The sequence below is a fragment of the Monodon monoceros genome, unplaced genomic scaffold (genome assembly GCF_005190385.1).
Source record: "Monodon monoceros isolate NGI ecotype Baffin Bay Population unplaced genomic scaffold, NGI_Narwhal_1 Super_Scaffold_18, whole genome shotgun sequence".
Lineage (NCBI taxonomy): Eukaryota > Metazoa > Chordata > Mammalia > Artiodactyla > Monodontidae > Monodon > Monodon monoceros.
In genome coordinates, this window is record NW_021703774.1 from 51,420,252 (window position 1) to 51,444,617 (window position 24,366).

Sequence of the window (24,366 nt, forward strand, 5' to 3'; positions counted from 1 at the left end):
CTGGGAAAAAGAAGAAGCAGAGAAGTGATTTTGGAACAAGGAAACAAATGGAAGAGCCTCTGGGAGAGGCCCTCTGTGGCCCCATGTATGGGGAAGAGCAGCAGAATGCAGACTACCACATGGAGTGAGTGTGAGTTAATATCCACTGGGGATTTGTGACCGTGGTGTCTTAGAGCTTCAACTTTATTAGTGACCTGAGGAGCCCGAAGCACTAGGCTCCAGGGACAAAGGCTGGAAGGACCTGCCATCTATGAATGGCCAGGACTGACTTGGGCTGGGCAGCCTGTAGCCTGAAAGGCTTTCCACACACCCCCCCCCCCAGAACCCTCCTCTCACCTTCTCGGGGCAGCGATGGAGTGCAGATGTTGCCAACAGAGAATGAAATATTTTTAAATGAAGTACGAAAGAGAAATGTTCTCACGGTAACTCCTGTGGGAAGACTGAGCCCAGATCCATGCTGGCATGAACCACAGGCTCTGTATTCCTGGGGCTTGGGGTGGGAGGGGATGGGGGTGGGTGGGTGGATGTAGCCTTCCTGAGCTGGGCGAAGCCCAGGATAACTCTCAAGCTCAGACATGGCAGGATTCCCCTGCACGGAGTTTGACATGCTTCAAGAAATTTGGATAACCATCTTACAACTGTTTTAAAATGAAGAATCTAAACTCTTCTACTGTCCTTTCCATATTGAAGCCTATCAGAATCTCTGAAATAAATATTCTCTTCTTGGGGGCACTAAATGTGAACCCAGATAAGGAGCAGTAGGTATCTAGGCTATTGTTTCCATTACGGCTGGAAATACGGAGAACAAGAGTATTTTGGATGGGCAGACTCTGGTCTTTCCCTTCCCCGGTGACCTTGCCACCCACATTTCAGATCCCCACAGATAAATATGTTGTTCTTTCCTACGTGAAGTCTGGCTCAAGATGATAGTGGGGGAAGCATTTCTTCTTTCTATTGATATTTGCACAGCCACTGCTTTCAGGGTTGATGGGAAGAATAGAAAACTGTGGTCAGAGCCAAAGGGCAGGCGATCCAGGGAGACCAAGGCTGCCCTTGAACTTTTGCCTGTTCTTCCCTTCCTGAGATGATAAACTGGGGTGTTGAACAAGAAACTAGCTCCTTACTTTCTTTCCCCAAGGCCTAATCCATAAATCGTCACTAAAGAACAACTGCAGTAGACCACGTGCAAAATGAGTCAGCCCAGGACGTAAACAGAGGCAGGTTAACGCGGTCATTTCACATACAGTCCATCTATTGAACAAGAAAGGGTAACAACGACAAAACGGACCCTAAGCAGCTGAAATTCTTCTCTCTCCCCACAGAGTGTCACCCTTGCTCCATGTTATTTTCATAGCTTGCTCAAAGTGCTCTCTCTGGGACACATTTGACACATCACACTTGAATAGAATTTACCTCCGAGTCTGCATTGTTCAAAAGATCTCCTTTGGTCTGCTGTGGAGACTCGGAACGAGGCTGAGTCTCCTTGACTCAATTCATCCTCCAGCCCTGGGCTCTGATTTACCCTGACTTCTCCCCTGTCTGTCTATGGCCTCCTCCAAACCTGCCTGTTCTTCAGTTTCCTCCACCTTTCCCCGATGTCATTTCCATGACATTTTTTCCCCAGAAAGTCAACAATAGGTCATGTGGCTGTGAATGATGGCCAGGCTTGGAGACTTAGGAAAAGGGAGACCACAGGCCAAGTATGAGGCATGCGTGAGTTCCTGTAGTCCTGGTGATGGGAGAGTGAGCCTACATACAGACTTGTGGACTGAGTGACTGGCTGAGAGCCACACTTGGAACAGGCACCTGTGGAAGTGCAGAAAATCCTGGGCCTCACCAACTGCAACGAAGAGTTCCAAGAACTGAAGAGAATGTATTCTTTTTGGATGGATACTCAAGAACCACAGTCTAGTTTTCCTGGACCCATCACCAATGGATAACCCCACCCACCTTTCCACGCCTTTTAGTATTATCATTCCAAGCCCCCATCTCCTCAAACTGGGCTCAGCTCCCAGTTCATAAAAAGATGATTAGCTGACATGTGATTATCAAAAACTCCATCTAATCTCTCCCTTTCCTTCCCCAGCTCCCTCTCAGCCTGCCAATCCCTAGGGATAGAAAGATGGCAGAAGAACATGTCTTTCGGTCCTCAAACCCTCAGCATTCATTTTGGACGTGAACTTCACAGCAGCATGTGTGGAACAATGGATAATTTTTAGCTTAGTAGACAGCAAAAAATATAATATATATAATATATTTATATCGTTATGTTTAAATACTTATAAAGAATTAATAACTAACCTCATTATTACTAAGGGAGACTACACAAAGAAAGGGAGAGAGCCAGTTTAGATTGGACGAGCCCTGAAAGATGGCCATCCATTCAAAATGGGTATTAGCAGAGTGTCCCTGGCAACTTCTCTTCTAGTATTTTGGTATTGGTTTACAAGTTGGGCGGGGCTGAATAGTTGGCAGGGTGCAGAGTGGGGAGCAGGGCAAGAGTTGAGGATGGGATTTGATAGAATATAAATGGGGAAGGAGGGTCCTTGTATATATATCATATTTCTCTTTCCACTTTAAATCAACTGCCTCTTTGAAGAAATGTTTGCCTGTGATCCTTACTTGGGCTACTTGACGCAATAGTTGGCACCTATAAACGTCCTCTTGCATTTCTTATAGGATCCTTGGTGTTCTTCGTCCTTCCTTCATTTCATGACCTTTCTTCTTCATTCATCTTTTGTTTCCTTTTGTGGAGGCCTCTGATTCTTACTGCCTCCAGGGCAATGGAAGGAGGGGCTTGATCCCACAGTTACAGGTTTTCTTCCGCCTTGGGGTCTCGGCAGGTGCATTCATCCAGATCACAGTCAGCAGCAAATGGAATGACCTAGGAGAAATCAAAGAGAAGTTGCAATCGCTCATTTTTGCACCAAGCATCACACTTTCAACCAGCTTTTGCTTTTTTTCTCACTTGGTCCCAGAGGAAGTGTGGGATTGCGTGTTAGTATCACAGAACTGAAATTAACACTCAGTTCTTTCACTTACACACCATGTCTCCTTAGGCAAGGTAAACCTTCCTTGCTTCACTTTCTTTATATATAAAGTGGGAGGGCAACAGCAACTACCCAAGAGGGTGTTAGTGTAGTTTAAATAAGATGATGGATATGAAACACACATTTCCAGGCACCTCTAATACCTGTTACTACTACTTCTAACATTACCACTAGTGTTCAAAACTACTGCTGTTAATGTTTTCGTTGTTATTATCAATCTTCGCAAAATCTTTGTAAAGTAGGTAAGATGAATATTAGTATTTTCTTCTTACAGGGAAGGTCAAGAGAGGTAGGATGACTTAACTCAAGGTCATGACACTACTACCTGGAAAACCAAGGCTCTGTTACCTAGCTCTATGTCTTCTACTTTTTTGATGTTCTTGGGGCCATAGAATCATCTCTTCTATCTTCATAAGCTTGAGGTTTTGCCCTTCTTGAACCCAGGATATACTTTGGCTTGGTGAAACAATGCATCTTTCTACCCGTTGTTTGTGGCTAGATTGCCTTCCTGCTATGTAATTATCCCTCCTCCAGGTCAGAGATGGTCCAGCAAAAGTTGCTGTCTTCCTGCTTGCACTGCTACCAACAGATAATCATACTTTTTGAGTGTCCATAATTAGCTTCAGAGAGAACTGAGCATTCAGGAGACATGATGTAAAAGTGGCAAAAGATTCTGCTCTTTGGGCATGGATAGTCAAATGAAACAACAATACATCAGCATATTATTTAATAGTCCAAGTACACTGAAGAGATAGGCTGGGTGACTGGGCAAGTGGGCTGGAGAACGGGTGGTGGGGTTTGAGGAAATTTCCCAGCATATTTTCACATATGAATTAAATGTAATTTAGGAGTCAGCAGGGGTGAAATGCTTTTTCAATCCTGATTCATGTGTATACTGGCCACAGGCACCAAAATCCATTAAAGAAAAACCCTAGATCTGCTGAGTGTGAGATGGAGATGGGGAGAGAATTGATTGCTTTCTTCCGAAGTGGTTATGCCTTCCTGAGTAGAAATGGGATCCTTGACCAGGTACTTTCTTCAAGTGAGACCAGGAACTAGTTGGCATGATGTCTGACCTGCAATCCAAGCTCTTGATCTGTTTCTCATGGTTTGGGATTTGCTGGTTTTTAGAGCAAAAGGGGGCCAAATTGAACAGTGATACAAAAATCCCTGAGCTCTCTGCACTCAATAAGTTAATTCATGTCAGTGGTGAGAACAATGCTGGCACAGAGTGAGCCATCAGTAAATATTAGCCATTAGGAGGAGTATTCAGGTCTGTGTAGAGGTAATCATGCAGACGTGACCTTATTGTGGAGACACATACAAGGAAGGAAACATTCTTGTGTATTTCTGATTCATCAAATCGGCCAACTGGCGTCAGTTATCTTTGGAGCTCTTGGGTTTTCATCCATATTATTCCAAATTTTCAGCCTATTCAATTTTATAGGCTTCGCTTAAGCATATCTTCTATTTTAATAGAGTCCAGAGCAACAGGATAAAAGGCTTCAAGAAAAGGGCTACTGTTCAGGATACAGCGGGGGAGAGCTCCAGGTAGCTTGTGGTGCCTGCTCAACATACACCTGCAATATGCTTGTAATACACTTTATAGGATTATTCATTTAGCTGTGAAGTTTAAAAATAAGTGGATACCACTTCATGGGTAATCCTGCCTCTCCAAGGAGTGGAGGCCATTTTTCCCTACCTACAGAAACTTGTCCTGGGCAATGATAAGCAGGTGGGAGTCTTTGAGCAGCAGAAGCATGGCTTTTCTCTAGCAGTTACAGGACTGACAATGAGAGACTAGTGTTTTCTAACAAACAACCTATGCTAAAATTACTATCCTTAATCCTGTCACTGTAGAAGCTCCAATGTTTGTTCGTTATCATTCCCTCTTCTTGACTGTTGAAGAAAAACAAATTATGATGCACCACGAAGGAGAGCTAGCCAAAGCTCCTGCCTCTATTCCCGGAGCTGCTACCCTCTCCCTCCCACTCCCAGGTGCCCTCACTTACCTTCTTGGAGGAGAGCGTGGAAGAGCAGCAGTCTCCCCCATCATAGTGGCAGTAGGCCCGGTTATTGATGGTATCACACCAACCATCTGCTTGGAAAGGCTGGTAAGGAGGTAGCAAGTCACGGTCTAAGTACAACTTCACTCTGCTTCACCCCATTCTCCCACTCATCCCACCCCCAACATAATCCATGGAACTCAAGACATTATTATGGGAGAGCACCAAAGGGGGCAGGGTAAAAATTGACCTAACACTCTCAAGAAGTTGAAAAGTCTCAAGATAAGACCATTGGATCGAAGGAATTGTCAAATTTCACAACCAGTATCTGCTCCTGGCCTACTCTAGGGACCAGGATTGGTTCATTTAATTCCTTGATCAACTTTTTCACCTTCTCGTAATAGTAGGTCTTTACATCATTAGGTAGGTTACAAAATATTTTCACACATGTTAACTCTGTTGATCATCAGGAAAACCTGTGCCTCAGGCAGGTTTGGCTTTTAAAGTCCCATTCTATCAGTGAGGAAATGGGGATAAATAGAGATGACAAAAATTACTCCAGGTCACACAGCTAGGTCAAGCGGAGTTTAGGCTTAGAAGTCATGTATCTTGATTTTTTGCTGCTTCTCACAGATTAAGGACCATAACCCCCATCTCTTCTGGTACTTGTACTTAGAGACCCTAATAGGCCTGGGTTGCTATAGACTCAAATGATGTTTGTCCAGAATGCAGTGGTCCTAGGGTTTGGGACACCAGTGCCGGAACACAAATCATCCCACATGTACAGCTACTTCATGCATAGCAGGTAGACACAGGGTTAGAGCAGAGGAAGCCAAACGGTTTCCATCTACTCCTGTTACTGCTGCAAGTTAACAGGAACCAAAATGGGAAAGGGGCCCAGGCCAAACCAGAGTTAGTGGAGTGTTTCACCCCAAAAGGGAATGTATGATAAGAACAGCAACGAGCGGTTAAAAAAATAGCTCAGCAGCCCAACGCATTGTTTCTCTAGAACCACTCTCAGAGGGAAACAGTGTCCCACGGCATCCTGGAGGGTGCACCAGCCCAGGCAGCCCACCTACTCAGTCACATTAGCTGCTCCCCACCCTGAGTGGATACCCAATTGCGAAGCCTCAGGAAGCATCTCGTAGTCAAGCTCTTTGGGCCACAGGACAGTCAGTAGACTCTTGAGGCCTGAGGCCACCTTCCAGTTCACATATTCAAATCACTTTCTCTTCCCCCACCCTCCTTAAATGTCAAATAGAAGGACTGTTCCCTATTTCACTCTTGCTTTGATGAGATAGATCACTAAAGTAAAAAATGGCCATTAAGGGACTTCCCTGGTGGTGCAGTGGTTAAGGATCCGCCTGCCAATGCAGGGGACATGGGTTTGAGCCCTGGTCCGGGAAGATCCCACATGCCACGGAGCAACTAAGCCCGTGCGCCACAACTACTGAGCCTGCGCTCTAGAGCCCACGAGCCACAACTACCGAGCCCATATGCCACAACTACTGAAGCCCGCGCGCCTAGAGCCCGTGCTCCGCAACAAAAGAAACCACCGCAATGAGAAGCCCGTGCACCACAACGAAGAGCAGCCCCCGCTCGCCGCAACTAGAGAAAGCCCGCGCACAGCAACGAAGACCCAACGCAGCCAAAAATAAATAAATAAATACAAAATTTTTTTTTAATGGCCATTAAATAATTTTCAGCAATTGAGTTACATCAGAATGAGCTCATCCAAGTTATGTCTTCAATGTTTTGATTTATTCTATGGGGTCCTGAGGTCACTTGAACATCATTCCAGATGTATACCAGTTTGCGAACCTCTGAGAAGCTGCTACTTGTGGGGTGGAACTCAACAGCTGTCACACAGCTGCACAGCAACGTCAGTTGAGAGCAGGAAGTGAAAATGAATTCTGTTCTCAACACACGCCTCACTGGGATAAAAGACATAGATTTTGAGATGAGCATTTGTCTTTAACCCTGGAGCCAGTTACTCTGGCTCTGGAGAACTTGGAATAACTACATAATCATAACTTGAATCTACAATTGCAGCCAAATAGGAGTCAAAATACAACTAGCTGCATCCTTAACACCTATGGATGCCCTTGGGTTCTCCTGGGAGGACCAGATACATCCATTGAGATTCCCCCAGAATTTTCTTTTTCCAGTGTTTGGAGTATATCTTCCTCATCTAACACTGCATCTGTTACTTTCCCTCCAACCCTGACTGACTCATTGGCAAAACTTAATCTGTTTCTTCTTTCTTTTTCATGTAATCGTCTATAAAAATCCAAAGAGCACCCAAAATACTTCTCCTACATGTAAAAGTATGGTCTTCAATATGGAGGATTAAAGGGAGATCTAAAGATCTTCCTTTTCATAAGAACAACTTAGACATTTGAATGGATTAATAAAAGATCCTGGGAATCTTTCTTTCCAACCTCTCCCCCCAAGGATGGCTTCTCATCTCAAGAGTATTAGGGAAGGTATGTTGAAAAGATTAGAAATTGTCTAGGTGATCTTCTCTAGAGCTCACTGGACTTTGACGGCTATAGCCTGGACATGATTTCTAGAATGTTCTTAAAGGGTCATCTGGGAAGAGAAGGGAATTTATAAAAAGGAGCATAAATACAGAGAAAAGGTTGGAAAGACACAAGTATTTAATTTACTATATACCTATTAGAATTAATTGCTCCTCCCCTAACCTGCCAAAAATAACTACTCCACCCTAAACAAACAGAGTCTCCTATGGCAACATGTGCCTGAAAGCTTGACAGCTTGAGTCCAAAGTTACAATGGAAAAAATAGGAAGGGAAAAATGACTAATCGATCCAAAGTTTCTAAAGTGTCTGAAGACTGGACTAGATTGGGGGACGCAAATCTCAATAATTGAAAGGTGTCTGACTTGGGACATCACTCCTCCCCACAGGAAACTTCCCCAAGGAATGGTACAAGGCTTGGCTTCTCTGCACAATGTGTCCATAGGTGAATTTTTCACTACCCATACCTGCACCTCATTTTCCTGTAACATCAGAAAATGAAGTGTTCCAAATAAGAGAATTTTTCAAGTACCTAAAGCTTATTTCTTTAAGAGCCACTTTTTAATTTTCATTTTAATTGTTTTCACAAAAGAAAAAAACCTGTACAAAATTCCTGTTTCCTGTGCTATGCGGCTGCTTCCCACTAGCTACCTATTTTACGTTTGGTAGTGTATATATGTCCATGCCACTCTCTCACTTTAGCACAGGGAGATCAGCTAGGTGGTTTGTGACCACCTAGAAGGGTGGGATAGGGAGGGTGGGAGGGAGGGAGACACAAGAGGGAAGACATATGGGAACATATGTATATGTATAACTGATTCACTTTGTTAATAAAGCAGAAACTAACACACCATTGTAAAGCAATTATACTCCAATAAAGATGTTAAAAAAAAAATCCTGTTTCCCTGCCTTTTAATAACTTATAGAATACAAAGTCATTGACATGAATATTTTTCCTTTTTACTTATAAGGAGGCTCTTTGCATTGGGCTATTTACCCCTTTACTAAATGAGCCTCCTTCAACACACACACACACACACACACACACACACACACACACACACACACCCTCATGGGTCAAGCTTTGTAGAATTATACCTAAAGTGAATACCTAACTCTGAGAGAGAGGCTGGGCTGCTCTTCTTATGATGGGTTGCTCTTCTTACCCTCAAAAAAGGAAGAGCAAATGGGGACCTTTACAGGGCTGGAAAGAGAAGCCTGATTATCACCAGCGTATCTCTATCTGACACCAAAACCAAAGTGTAGTCTTAGAATAGTAATAGCCAAGTAGTGCAAAAACGAATCTCTTCTGAGAGAAACAGAATGCATTGAGAACGGAAAAAGAAAAGCTAACAAAATAAGGTCAAATGACTTCTTTCACCCGTAATAATTTTATCTGCAGCAAGGTACCCAAAGCTTAGCAGCTCCTGCCCAGGAAAATGCTCAAGGCTGTACAGTATGGTGATTCAGAGTATGAGGTATGGTGTGAGATAAACCTAGGCCCAGGTCCCAGCTCTGCTCCTTACCAACTGTTAGAGCCTGAGCGAGTTACTGTGCTTTAAGCTGCGGTATCCTCCCTCATTCGTAAAATAGGAATAACACCTATTCAGAGGCTTGCTGTCAAGAGAAAAATGAGTGAATGGAGGTGAAATACTTAGCCCAGTACCCGGCCCACAGTAAGTACTCAATGAATCCTAGTTTTATGAAGGCGGCAGGAATGTACCATTGCTTTGTGCCAGTGTGGGTGGGTGTCTGAATTCCCTCCAGAGAGACTCTGGTCAAAAAGATGTCAAGATTCTGCCACCCGTACTTTAGAGTCAAAGCGTGGATGCTCTCATCCCTGAGAGCCTCCTGTTCCCTTCGCTCTCACCATAAATGCACCCATCTGAGTCATGGAGGAGAGTCGGGCGACAAGGGAAATGGGTCTGGGACTTATAAAAATAGAGTGGGAAAGGCCCGTCTGGCTTCTGGAAACCAGGGCTCTCCTCCAAACCATAGTGGTGACTCAGGTGTCTTAGCCTCTGAAAAACCCCAAACCGTCACAGACACCTCTTCCCTGATGGGCACCACAGGAAAACAGAAAGGTGAGAAGACTCTCTGTGACTTACTTTTCAGTCAAAAATTACCTCCTAGCAGCTCCTTCCACTTAGCTGCAAAAAAAGACCCAGTGGCGCAGGCTCCCCACCTCACTTACAAACACACACGACCAGCTTCCCCACGCGGCCCCTCCTCTTGGCCCCAAACGGCTCTGATGCTTCTTCTCATCCACCCCCGGGGGGGATATTAGGGCCCCGATGGTGAATTTGGGGCAGGAGGGTATTCAGGTAGAGTCTGCACGTATCTGTGCCAGAAAAACACGGTCTCCAAGTCAGAGCTCTGCTTCTCACGAGAGACATGAGAAGAGAACATCTCCCCACGGTTCTTGGCACACTCTCTCAGGGGGCTTAACAAAACGACAAAGCCCTCCTGCAAATCTGTGATCTGCCCCTTGGTTGAGAAACGTTACTGTATAGAACCACTGCTGCTGATGGGACAGTGTCCTGTGCTGTGGGCCCTTTTCTCCCTCCACCTTTTACCAAAACTGTCTGAGGCTGTGAGAGCACCCCGTGCTCCAAGCCACTCTCAGCCACCACCTTAACTCCTTCCTCAAATCCCCATAATCACTCACAAGGTCACTGCCTGCCCCCTCGGCGTCAACCCCCAGCTCCATGTCCTAAACAAAATGCCTCCAAACCTTTTCTCTCCTCCTCCATCGGTCTCACTCCTGTCTCTCACGCTTTCCCTTTTCTCTGGAGCAGCGGATCCTGCACAGTCAGCTAGTCCAGATTGGATGCCAGTGATTTCCAGTCCTTCGCTGTTAAATTGGGATTTCATGGCAGCTCCACCCTCCTCCTCCTTGAACCACACAGCAACGCTTCTCAAGACACGGCAGCAGTCCTCCACGTGACCTAATGGCTGTGCTGGGGCTCCCAGCGGGAGCCGATGATGGCACACCCTCAGAACCCATCTGTGTCTCCATCGCAAGGCTGGCGGACCCGTTAATTCTCATGATTTTGTCTTGTTTTCACGGTGGGAGGGGCGTTACAGGTGGCCTGCAAACTCTCCTGACGGGCTTGCTACATGGCATTTGGCTTTCTTCTTTAAAAGAGGAAAAAATTAACAATTGTGCGTTTGGGGGAATTTCCTGCCTTGGCTCCAGATAATTGGAGCCAGCCTACTGTGGTTCAAGGTCAGAGGTAGAAACGTTGAACACAAGAGGTCTGAACTGTGCAAGGACTACGGGGCAGAGACACTTCCGGTTTGTCTCCTTTTCCACTCCTGTTTCCTTCCATCAGCAGTAAGGCCCCTACGTCAGCACAACACCTAACAGACCACACGAGCTGCTTCGTGAATAGCTGGTGAGTGAGACACGTGCCGAATCGACTTTGTAAGCTAAGAAGGCAGAATAGTTTTTGCTTTCTACACCTCTGGCCTTTCCTCCAAGATAAGGTACCTTTCCTCTGTCTGGCTCCCCTAACAGCCTCCCCAGATAGCTGTTCTATCAACGACTCTCTCTAAAACATCACCTGAGATAGCTCGGCACGGCCTTCCAGGGAGAGGTTCGCTAACCGCAGACTCTCACGGAACCAAACTGCAAGCGTCAGAAGAAGGAAGCTGAGAGCAGAATGTCGGCCGCTGCAGGTGCCTTGCTGAGCAGGTGGGACCTCCCCCTGGCCTCCAGGCACCTCTGGAGGTGGCCCCTCACCCGTGCCTCCTCTCTGGGCCTCTGCCAGCACCAGACCCCTCACGATCGGGCCGTGGAGCCGTACAGGCTCTGTTCAAGAGCTCACAAAGCTCTGGGAGGCGAGGGAGGTGAAAGCGCGAGGAAACGTGCAGAAGTCAGAGGCGGAGGACCTGCAGCTGGGAGACGGGGACGGGAGAGCACGGGAGTCCTGGGAGAAGGCCCAGGGCGGACGGCTGGGGTCCTGCTCTGACTTCGAGCGTTCCCCTCCGCCGTCCCCTCTCCGGGCTCCTCGGCCAGCCTGCAGTTCACGGGAGGTTGAAGCAGGCCTGAGCCGATGGTGGGAATGTTCCACGGCAGCCCCCGACACGCGTGCTGGCCCCCGGGGGCCCCCAGCACACGCACTCTCATGCCAGGCAGGTGGGCATTGCTTGCTCCCCGAGCCCGCCCGTGGAAGAGGACGGGGAATGCAGACTGTGGGAGGAAATGACAATACTCATTGTTCGGATTAAATACTTTGCTTGGCCCTCCTGGTGTTTGCTGAGTCTTTTGCTTTTTCCTTCCCTCCTCCCTCTCTGTGCCCTTCCCTCCACCTCTTTCTCCTTTCTCTCTCTCTCTCTTCCTCAGTCATCAAGCACACTGAGAGAAACTTCAAGGAGAGGGCAGGAACTCCTAGGGTGGGAAGACCTGTTTATGGAAATCAATCAACGTAGTTGACAAAGACTTCTGCCATTCTGATACCACACCCAGCTCTTCACTGGGGTGTTTCACTTTGGGGTAAATCTAAACCTATTAATACACTGCTTTGAATTTTTGTAAGTCTTCATGCGATATAACTCACAGCACTTGCTCTCTCTCTCATTCTCTCCTTCTTTCATATATATGTAATAGGTGTGTATATATATACGTATATACATGTATACGCATAAGTATGATGCATAAATGATATATACGTACTGTTCATATATAAGATAAACGTGTGTATAATAATCACTAACATATAATATTTATAATACAGATATATAACATTAAAATATGTGTTTATATTTTATACACAGAAACAGACACGTACATCCATATACAATTTCTCTAGAAGCTCCAGGCATAAGCAGTGCCTCTAAAGGTAAAAATAACTTTACAAACTAGAAGCCATCATATAGAAACAGGATACTAGTGTTTTGTTTTGTTTTTTGCAGTACGCGGGCCTCTCACTGCTGTGGGCTCTCTCGTTGCGGAGCACAGGCTCCGGACGCGCAGGCTCAGCGGCCATGGCTCACGGGCCCAGCCGCTCCACGGCATGTGGGATCCTCCCGGACCGGGGCACGAACCCGCGTCCCCTGCATCGGCAGGCGGACTCTCAACCACTGCGCCACCAGGGAAGCCCGAGAAACAGGATACTATTTTTATTTTATATATGGCATTTTCTGTGTATCAGGTACTGTGCTACAAGGTTTCTACTCATGATCTTACTGAACCCTCACAACAACCCATTTTACAGATGAAAAAATCCAAGGATCAGAGCTGTTAAGGAATCTGTCTCTAGAAAAGATGTGGACCCACCGTCTGACACCCAGGCCTGTGCTATAACCATCCTGACATGCTCACACTGCCTCTAGCATTATTCACCATATAATAATATGCCTCATTTCACTTCTCAGAACTGCTCACCTGATCCAATCTCTACCATAACTATGGGCATGAAGTAGCCACTTTCTGGATGGAAGGTCAGTGTCACATAAGTCCATGAGAAATGTACCATCTAGGATATTTAACTTCAAAACATATACTATGAGCCAGGCACGGGGCTAATTGCTAGAATCCTAGGATATCTGTTTCATACATACTTAGTGTGTCTCCTATGAACAAGGCATGACAAAACATTTGCCTTAAAGAAGCTTTGGTGGCATCAGCCTTAAATAAGGCAGAATCTGAACAGCATCTGAGACAATAAGAAAAGAAAATCACAGGCCAATGGAGGATTGATTGCCAAAGTAAATAATGGCACCAGTAAGAGCTACAGAAGTTCAGAACAGGAAAGAGGCTGGGGCATTTCAGAAAGGCTTAATGGAGTAAATGGGATTAGACTTAATCTTTGAGGATGGATAGGATTTGGGCAGAGAAGTAGGGAGAAAAATCCCAGGACGAGGGCAAATATAAACCAAGATTTCAAATGGAAAAAGAAAAGATATATCTGTGGTTTTCTGCCTTGAGTATTAATGGCCTAAGTTTGGAGTTAGGTCAAAATCTCCATCTAGAGGAATCTAGTCTTCATCCCCGAAGCCAAGAGGGAGCAGTGGAAATTTGGGAGTTTTTTTGTGTGTTTATTTATCTAATTTTGGGCAGAAGCAGAACATGGTAAAAGTTGTGCTTCAAAGGTTGGATCTGGTGACAGAGTGGGGAATGTTCAGGAGACCATTGGAGGGCTCCAGAGTAGGTAGAAGTTGACCTCAAGCAGATAGGAACTGAGAAGAACAGAATTTTGGGGTCCTAATATGGAATAGGAAAAAGCAGGAGGGGTCTTGTGAAGGACTTGTCAGGACTTAGCAAATGGCCATATTTAGGTAGAAGACCAACGGAGATGAAGGTTTATCTGTGACATTTTACTCAAATCATGCTAAACTTGTCCCCAAAAATTAGCTCGTTGAGAACATAGCTAGAAAGACTCCTCACTAAATATAAGGACTGAGTCACAGGACATAGAACCTGATCCATCAGCAAACCCTATTCTACCTCACAGTGAGAAGCTCTACACATTTTCTTTTTCCATCTAAACCAAGCCCTAGAGGGTCTCTCCTGCCCGATTTCTGCTAGACTTTCCCCACAACTTAGACATGACTATTTTATCACCCCCAGTAACATCCAGGTCCAGCTGAGTTGAGGAACGGCAGGAGGGAGGTGGCATGTTTATTCTAGAATATTTTCTTGCCAATAGTCTTGTTTCCTTTAGCCCTGGTCTAATTTTTAGTTCCTGTGTCTACGAGCAGCTCAGTTTGTGTGGCTGGCTGATGACTGCGGTTCTCATCCTTAACCTGTCACGCCATCCTGGGTTGTCAGCCCGGCTGTTCTATTCCCCGTTAATTGGTCCATCCATCCAGTCTCACTTTCACCCATATGGAACCTATTCTCTGTGCAAGTGTCCTGTTTACATTCCCTTTATCTACGGGATGCTGGTCTGTGTATCTTATTCACTCAACCACTGATCAGCTGCATCTGTTTCACAACATGTTCTCCAGTCTCACTTCCTTGGTCTCTGATCCTTGCTAAGCAGTGTTCCTGGGTCCGCCTCCTCTTCCTCTGGACGAAAGCTTGCAAAGCCCAGGGAGAAGTCCTAACAGGTGACCAGCACCCCATGTTTGTCTCTCAACTGACTCCCCTGAAGTCCTGCATTTCTAGTTTGTGTGTTCTCTATTTGTTTATTCATTTTTAATCTTCCTACTAATTTAAGAACAGGACAGGGACTCCGGAATCAGCTGCCTGGGTTCATTTACAGTCTCATCTGCCAACTCCGGGGCTTTGGAAATGTAATGGAGTCCTCAGCCCCTCAATTTGCTCATCACTAAAACAAGAATGATAGCAATGGTAATAAGTCCTCACAGTATGCACCTGGCATACAATAAACATCCAATAATGCTATTAAATATACCATGGAACCAGGAGTTATTTTTCTGTTTGTTTCCTGAGTTCAGTGAGCCTGCATACTCTGGGTATCAATGTTTCCCTATCTGTGAAGGTACAGGGCAGTTCTCCCAGAGGTGGCTACCAGATAACCTGGTCATCCTTCTTCTCTCTTAACTATGACCAGTAATACCAGGGATCTTACTGTTAACCTCGCACAACTATAGGGACAGAGTGACTTAAGGCAGGCAAATGCATAAGCCAAGTTATCTGAAATACTAGTCATCTCTCTTAGGTTCCATTGTTGATAGTTATGGGATAGCAGCAATGCTGTGTCAGAATTTGTCTCTGGTCCCTGGTCTCCTTTTTTTCCGTCAGCCTCATCTCCATGCTTGACGGTGCTCCCTCTGACAACTCCCATAACTAGTGTATCCATCCCTACCAGAGTGTCTGCACATTCTTCTATCCGTCTGGAAAGCAGCAGACATACTAAGGGGTCAGTGACAAATACGTATCTGCAACTAAATAAAAGATAATATATTAAGGCAAAAAATGACTTTAATTGTGGAAAGATTGGAGCTTTGTGAGCCACTCGGCGAAAACAAGAATTTATGGGTGAAATAGGAGCATACGTAGCACCCCCAAAATTATGTAGTGGAGGTAGTCACCTGTTGAGCAAAATTGGGAAACCCATTTCTAAGTATCGGGACATTTTCTACCTGACTGAAGCGAGCATGAGCAAAACACTTGCTGTTAGGGACTGACTTTTGTTCCCTCAAAAAAGCATATATTGAAGCCCCAGCTCACAATATGATAGTATCTGGAGGTGGAGCCTTTGAGGGGTAATTAGGTTTAGAGGATCATGAGGGTGGGACCCTCATAATAGGATTATTACCCTTATAAGAAGAGATAGCAGAGCTTTCTCTCTCTCTCTGCCATGTGAAGACAGTGAGAGGGTGGCCATCTGCACACCAGAAGGAGAGACCTCACCAGGAAATTGAATCAGCCAGTACCTTGATCTGGGATTCCCCAGCCTCCAGAACTGTGAGAGATAAATGTCTGTTGTTTAAGCCATCCAGCCTATGTATTTTGTAAATAGCAGCCCAAGCAGACTAACACTCAAGACTTATTTAGTGTATTTATTAATTTAGCTACTTTTACTGATTTGTCAACCTAAAGAATTCCCAAAGATTTTGTCTGAAAAAAAGGAGCAGGAAAAGGAGGTAAGAAGAAGACAGACAGGCAGGAAGCCCAAAGAAGTAAAAAGATCATTGGCTTCTCCTATTCAGTAACTAGGCAATGCTGGATGGGTCTGGCCCTTGGGCTGGGCACACAGGGCATGAAACCAGAACAGGTGAGCACAGCCAATAAGCTGGGCAGGCTTCAGACACTCTAACTCAGCTACAGTGTCATCAGGGTCTTAAGTGGTTCCAAGGCCAGAGACCATTACTGGAAATCTAACAGCACTGCAGACATGCACCACCAAGTTTAATATTTCTCACATTAGAAAGACTTCAACTGAATCTAATCTCACTTTTAATTAGTCCTCACGTTACCTGGTGAGGCAGGTTAATATGATTATCCGTATTCCACTGATGGGGAAAATGAGACAAAGGGCCATGCTCCAAGGTCACTTAGGGAATGAGCAATAGAGGTGAAAATTAAACTTAGGTATCTTAAACTTCCAAACTAGCACACAAGGGAGAGAGAGGACAGTGGGGAGCTGATTTCATCATCAACATTTGTTCAGGATCTTTCACACCTGGATAATGCATATTCAATTTACTACCTGGTTTCTCTAATTAAAAAATAAAGGACTCATTCTAGTCCTTTATGGAACTAGAATGGAACCCCCGTATTCCATTTTCAAGGCATAAGGAATTTACCAAGTATTCTCTGCCAGGAGCAGCCAAAGAAGTTAATAAAATGCACATGACTCAGACAAGTGTGACTATGTATTGACTATTTATGGAACGTTTAATATTAGACTACATTGTGGGGAGTGGGTATAAACACAGAAGAATGAAACATGCCTCCTGTCCTCTAGAACTTGGTCTAACTGGTCCAACTGAACATTCAAAATAGGTAGGCAGCACCAACACAAATAGCACACAAGTCCAACCACACAGGCAGGAACCAGGTCTTTCCTTTGTTCCCCGAAGTAGATGTTCAAGCATTATGTGTTGACAAAGTGTTGGCTGAGCTTATTTCAGATCAAACTGAGATATTTCTAGTATGAGAGGTAAGCTCATAGTATCATCATACACCTCCCCTCCTTCCAATCCAGTTGATTTCATCTTCAACCTCTTTCTCATCATCCATCACACCCAACATCCAAAGGTTCACCCTTCTACTGAAGAAATAGTTTTGTATGCAGACCCTCTTCTCTCTTCTCTTTCTGCTTCCTCAGTTCAGTGAGGTAGGTGGCTGTTACATTAGTTTAGGTGAGAGAGGATAAGGTTCTGACTTCCGTGGTCCAACTTTGCCACCATGCTTTTCTTCCTAAAATATAAATCATATAATCTTTTTTCTGTGACTGCGATGTTTAATGCTCACTGAGATGTTTAATATCTGTGTGTTTCCCTGTGTTTCCCTGACTCGCTTGTCGTGGGCTTGAGGCCATGTGACCAAGTTCTAGTAAATGGGAAGGCAAGCAGAAGTGACGCATTACTTCTCATCTAAGGGACTCAAGAATTATTGGCCTCTCTCTGTATTTCTTCTCTGCCCTTTTGGAGGAAACCATGGAGACCACATTTTGAGAGCACAGAGGCGTAAGATACAAGAAATGAATGGGTGCTCCAGAGAGCTACGCCAGACTTCATGTAAGTGAGAGACAAGTCCTTTGTCATGTTAAATCACTGAGACTTCCGGGTTACTTTGTGACCACAGCCTATCCTGATTATTTCATATTCTACTTATAAATCTTCAATGGATCAACACTGACTCCAGGATAAAGTCCAAACTCATTAGCTTGGCACACAAAAGCCTGAGTGACCTAGCCCTAGCTTAGCTCTTTAACCTCCAGTCATTCCACATTCCTTCATGTTCCCCAAGATCAGCTTCACTGAGCAGACTAATAATATTTTCTGTGATACGCCACTGGTATTTTGGAGTTGTTTGTTATGTGACATGATTGTAGAAACATTTAAATAATACAAAGATTGGTATTAGAAGTGGGGTGCTGCCAAAACAAAAATCTAAAATGTGTGGCATTGGTTCTAGAATGGTGCATCAGAAAGCAAAGGAACTGTTTTAGGAAGCTGGAAAAATGCAGTAACTCCCCATGTAGTGGGGAAAAAAAATTATTAAATGTGTCCTGTAGTTGTGAGGAAAGTTATAATGTTAACTATTATAACTTGTAGGTCAGAAAATTTACTCAATAGCCTACTGGCTTTGGGTAAAGAGAATTTAAAGAATAACATTACTAGGGTTAGTTATTGGTTGCTATGTTCATCTGATAAGGTGCTGCAAGAAAAGATGAGCTCAGAAAAGGTTGCTGCTTTGCCAGCAGAATTGACAGGTAATATAGAGCGCTAAAAATTCCAGGACTTGCAGTGAAAAACAAAGCTATTTCTCATCTCCAACAAGCAAAAGATAAAACAGAGCAATGCTTTGTATTAGACAGGCCTTCGAAGACTGAAGTTAAGGCCTAATCTCAGGCAAAGACCAAATCAAGGGGTGGACCATTACATCATTTGTTAGGACTTTTAACTGGATTAAAGTGGCACCTAGAAGATCCTTGTAGTTGAACAATGTGACTCATAGAAAAGAGACTAAGGACTTTATCCCAGAGAAGTCTCATAAGCTCAGAATACCTATAATCAAACTGATTCAGAGAGGCATGTCTTGAAAAGACTGTGACATAGCTCTTGCAATATGGATTTGACTGAAATTAAATAGATGCAAAACCAAAAGAGTCTGTGAGTTCAATTTCCAAAAGTAGCATCAGACTGTGTTAAAAGAGACTTACTGTTAGCGAATTTGGATAGATTTTTTGGATCCCCTATATTCTAAGAGGAGAAAGCAGGCTGATAACGTTACTTAGCTTCCAGTAGGAGGATGTTCTCCAGTGCCCTCTTCTTGTGACCCAAGAGGATAACAGAAAAGGAAGGACATCCAAGAAAGCAGAGCCAAGAGCCATGAAGAAAAGTCGACTTGGGACCTACATCCAGGGAGTAATCAAAATCTATTAAACAAGCAGCACTCCTTATTCTTAGAGTATAATTTTTACCACTTTTCTCAGAGGGATTTCAGAATTGTGGACCAGTGCCAGTTATGTTCCTTTCGGTATTCTCCTTTAAAGGGGGTGTTCATTGTAGCTGTCTTGTTTTTACTCTACTTTGCCCATCAGGTGTGTGGAAGGCAGAGAACTTGTGATTTTTATTACACCAGAGTCCAGACTAAGAGAAGCTACGTTGTAACCTGATGTAAATCATGATGTTCTAGATTTTTAAGCCTGATGCTATAACTGGATAAGACATTTAGAATGTCTTGGGGTAAGGTGGAGTAAATTTGAAATATGACAAATGTTTGTAACCAAAAAGACTGACTGGCAGATATTATTACCTGTCCACAGTTCCTTTTACGAGTTCACTACCAGCAGAGTACATTTCCCATTCCTACTAATTTTAAATGGAGCCATGTGATTTGCCTTGACCAATGGAATGTGAGTGTGAGAAACATATGCTACATTTGACCGGAGATTTTGAATGTCCCGGCATGCCTTTTCTGGCTTCTTTGTACCCATGTTATCCATCATGAGAAGAACATATGCTGGGTAGCTACTGACCCTGAAACCCTGAAGCCTGGGTCCTTGAGTGAGAGTCAGGTGGAGTATACCGTAACCCAACCCCAAACCTAAGGCAGAACCACCTTAGTCAACTGCAGATGCATGAGTGAGAAATAAATTTTATTATGACAAGACATTGATATTTGGGGATTATTTGTCATGCAGCATTATCACAGAAAAAACTGGATGGCTGCATCACACCATTTCCTTTCACATTTTTTGCCTTTCCATATGTTTCTATTTATCCTTCAAAATTCACCTCAAGTGTTTACCCCTCTGTAAGATCTTCTCAACGTGATTGGGATGAGTTATTTGCTTTATTCTCTGTGTCCCCAGTTGAGTTTGTTCATATCTTTGTATTATTATTCATTGGGTAGAAATTTGATCTTTTACCTCTGTGGCACACATTGTGTTGGAAATTCCTGATTCATTTTTGTAAACTTGACTCATAGTTGGCACACAGAAAATATTATTTTAAGTGAAGAAATAAATAAAGGAACCTGAAGGAGTGATCACAGTTTAGTAACCATGGTGTGAGTTGGGAAAAGAGGCTATTCCGCTTCTGCAGATCCTTGCCATTGGGGGGAGCAGCAAGCTTTTAGATTGAGAAATGGTATGAGGCTCATACAAAAAAAAAAAAAAAGCTGGATGAATTTGTTTTTTCATGTGTTGGAATTTGGAGCCCTAGATTCTGTAGCGAAGCTTGGAGAGGTGGGAAGATGCTTCCCATGCATGAAGTATTGTACATTCCTGGGTTAGAACATGTTTTCTTTGGGGGGTTGTTGTGGTTTCTTTCTTTTTCTCTTTTCTTTCCTTTTTATTTTATTCCAGCTTTGGAAGCATCCAATGTTTGCAATAACAATAACAACAACAAAAATATGAGGCTGGCCCACTATGAATCAGGAGACAATTTGTACATGCAATGGGTGTAGGGGGTGGGAGGTGGAGGGAGGGGAGAAGAAAGGAAAAACACAGCTGCCAGGAGCTTAACAGAAGAAAATGCCATGCACAACACGTGGCTGGCACAGTGGGCAGCAACATCTGTTCTCGATAAGGACCCCCGGTGTGTGCTGCTGTGTGTGCACGTGTGTGTTCATGTGCGTGTGTAAGGAAACACCCAGGCTCTGGGCTTCAGGAAGACTGCTCGTGGCTCCAGGCTCACTAGTCTGAAATGCTGCCCTCAGTGGCGGCCTCTCACCGTGAGTTAGATCTGCAGCCAACTTATTCTTGCGAAGTATGTTGCAGGCTAGAATGGGCTGTGGAAAACAAGCCGGAGAAAAGCCACAGGGGCCTCCTGACTCATTTGAATCTTTCTCCTGCCAAGTCCTCATTATTGATCTTAAATAGGAAGGAAAACAATGTATAAGGCTGAAGAGGCTATGGAGAATCTACTGGGGAAAAGAAGGCTTGCTTAGGATCACTGGGCTAGGGGTGTTGAGACAAGGAAGAGACAATGAGTCTGTTTTCAAAATAGGTGCATATGGTTTGGGGATTTTCTGTTTCTCTTTTTGTTGTTGTTTGGCTAAGCATTTAAAGGCTCATTTTCTCTCTTATTCTTGTTACTCTGTTCAGTGAAACAGAGGGAAAATAAGATGGAGGCTTTGTATCCTGAATGGATGATGGGCATCCTCTTAAGGGGAGCATCTGAAGGAAGTTTGCCTCAAGCTGATGGGCTGGAGCTGGGATGCTGCCAGCCGGATGCAGATCTGAGCTGTGTTAGCCCCTTAAACAAGGTTCTGCTGCCCAGTTTGGGTGCCTACACCTGGAAAGGTAGATCCAAAAGGACACAAAAACTAGCTCAAAGCTGCAGGCCTGAGAAAAATCACACTGAGTTGAAAGGAGGCAAGCAGAGGCTCTGCTTCTCCTTATTGATTCTTGCTGTAGCTTTATGTCCACACCTCCTAGTAGACATTTGACTTCCTCAGCTGGGACCTCCAGTGAGCAGCATGTAGGATGTGTCCCCTGTCACCGGCACTGTTGCCATGCCTCCGCCTGGCCTTGCTTTGGAAGACTTCTCACACAGGCATGATAATAATGATGATAGTCCTGTACACATGTGTAGCATTTTAGTGTCAATCAATGCTTTCGTAAACATCATGTTATTTGAGAGCCAAAAGAACATTCAAAGTCAACCAAAGGAGACATTGTTTTTCCATAGGAGTTAAATGACTTTGATTGAGGTCACATAACTAGGGAGAAGAAAGGCAATATGTGGAACCAAGCTTTCTCTACCCAATGCACAAACAGCCTTCAAAGAGCTGAAGGGAATCTAAATTTCACCACTCATCCCCAAAGTCCCAAGACAGGGCCATGCTTACTGCAGGCTTTACTCAACAAAACGAGCATCCAGTAAGAAAAAGACTCTTAAAGGAGTCATAAAGCTCAGGGTCTCTTGGCAATCTTTTAACCCTTTACAAGTTAGCAACATTTTCCTTTTCTCCATAGTAATCAAGCTGCTTCTTAAGATCCTTACCTAGCTGCGAATCTTCTCCCCAGTCTGTGGCAGCCCTTAACTTCCTACCTCATTCATTCACTCAAGATATATTTATTGAACATTTACCCTGTGCCAGTCACTGTACCACTGTACTAAGGACTTGAGGTTTATCAGTGAATAAAATATACAAAAAGCCCTGCCCTGTACAGTTTGTATCCCAGTGGGGAAAATAGATATTAAATGTAACAAATAATTATTTAGTGAATTAAAAAGTAACAGTCCTATAGAAAATAGGGCAGTGTAAGGGAATGCTATAGGTTGGAGGATGGGCAGAGAGTGAGAGAGGAAGGACAGTTGCAATTTCCAATCAAATGGTCAGAGAAGGGACATTTGGAGAGCTGTGAAAGCCATCGCAAGGACTTTGATTTTTACTCCAAGTGAACTGAGGAATTCTTGGAGGGTTTCAGAAGAAGAGTGCTTGGATTTAGCTTACATTTTAACAGGCCCCTTTGGCTGATGTGTTGAGAATAAGCAGTGGTGAGGCAGGGGTAGGAGTGAGACCGGCTGGGAGGCTACTGCAGGAGTCCAGGTAGCTGAGGACGATAGCTCAAACCAGGGTGGCAGCAGCTGAGATGGCGAAAAGTGACTGGACTGTGGATGGATTTTCAAGGTAGAGCTAGTAGGATTACCTGATGAACTGGCTGTGGAGGATGAGAGAAAGAGGGGGATTAAGATGACATCAAGGATTTTGTCCTGAGCAACGGGAAGGATGAAGTTGTCATCAACTGAGATGGGAAAGTCTGCACAGAGAAATGGGAAACCGCTGCTCGTGAACTCCTTGAATTCTGTTTGCTGCTCTACAAGCTTTGTCTCTAGCCCTTGTTACTTCCTTCCCACCTGACTCAGAGCCAACGGTATTTGAAACCTTTTCTATCCCCTCTTTACCTTGAGTGTCCAGACTCTTAATCAGATTATTACCCACAGATAATAAATATATTAAAGTTTTATTCATATCAAAAGTCTTTCCATAAACACTGTTTTCCACTTAAGTTACTGTTCATCTCGCTCCTTGTACTGGCCAACTTTTGGAAACAATATTTTTATTTGCTGCATCCGCTTTCATATCTATTTCTCAACCTACTGCCCTCTCCCCTGTTCCTCTGTTACCACGGTGTCTGGGATTACAGTGAGTGCTGAAATTATAAGCCTAATGTCAATACTCAACTCGTTCGTCCGCTCTGTAGCACTGAACACTATTTACCATCTTTCTCCTCTTCCGTGGTTTTTCTACAGCCATTCTCTCCTGTATTTCTTTCTACTTTTCTCCTCATTCTCTATCTCCTTGACTAGCTTCACTTCCTCTGTTCTTCCCTTGTATTACTTCCCTCCTCCCAGGTCTTTTTTCCTCACCTCTCTCCATTCACATTCCTGGCATGATCACATCCCCTCACCTATCTTTAATTATCATCCATATTTTCCTCACTTCTCAACATAAGTCACGAACTGAGACTGTGCTCCTGAACGCTAGACCTTTTATTTCCAACTCCACTAAACTCAGTCTAAAGCCAAGCTCATTTTTGTCTCCTAAAAGCCTGCTTCTTTTTCTTTACAGAGATGAATGACATTCACTATCCATCCAAACACCAGGGAGTTAGATTTAGATCTTCATCTTCCCCATTGGATGGGATTTTAGAATCGATTTTATATCTTAAAAGGAAAGGCCTCAGCGGTGGCTTCTTTCCATCCCTACCTGGCGGGACCGTGCCTGGGCTCTCACCGTCTCTCTCTTGAGATACAGGCACTGTCTCCTAACCATTCTCTTCTCGAAGGGCTTCATCTTCACCAATGTATCTCATCTTGTAGCTTCCTAGTGATGCTCCCCAATGACATCGGAATAAATTTGATAGTCCAAGTATGGCCACATTCAAGCCATTCCCTCATCTAGCCTGAGTCCCTCTAGCCTCAACTGTAGTCTCCACATGGTTCTCCAGACACTCCCTGTGTTTCAGATCCCTGCGCCTTGTGCTCATAACATCTCCTCTGCCCATAGGGCTTTCTACTTTAACGCCAACTAGTGGAACCATTAAATCCTACATGAGTGTCTCTTTGCTCTGAATTCTTCCCCAAATTGTATGTCCCACATCCACCTCCTGCCTGTTCAGTAAGCAAACACAATCACTTTCTTTCCTCTGTTTCCACAGCACTTTGAAC

General features: G+C 44.3%; 1 protein-coding gene across 16 annotated transcripts in view; it reads right to left on the reverse strand.

The window, feature by feature from the left end:
* Nucleotides 1-531: 531 nt before the first annotated feature.
* Nucleotides 532-24,366, reverse strand: part of PAPPA2 (pappalysin 2) — a 556,585-nt gene continuing 532,750 nt past the window's right edge. For all 16 annotated transcript variants that reach the window (XM_029227419.1, XM_029227421.1, XM_029227422.1 and 13 more), the window contains 2 exons: nt 5,063-5,161; nt 532-2,884 (listed from right to left, as the gene is read on the reverse strand). In XM_029227419.1, the coding sequence (XP_029083252.1) occupies nt 2,810-2,884; nt 5,063-5,161 (174 nt within the window). In that variant the 3' untranslated portion in view covers nt 532-2,809. The remainder of the gene's footprint in view (nt 2,885-5,062; nt 5,162-24,366) is intronic.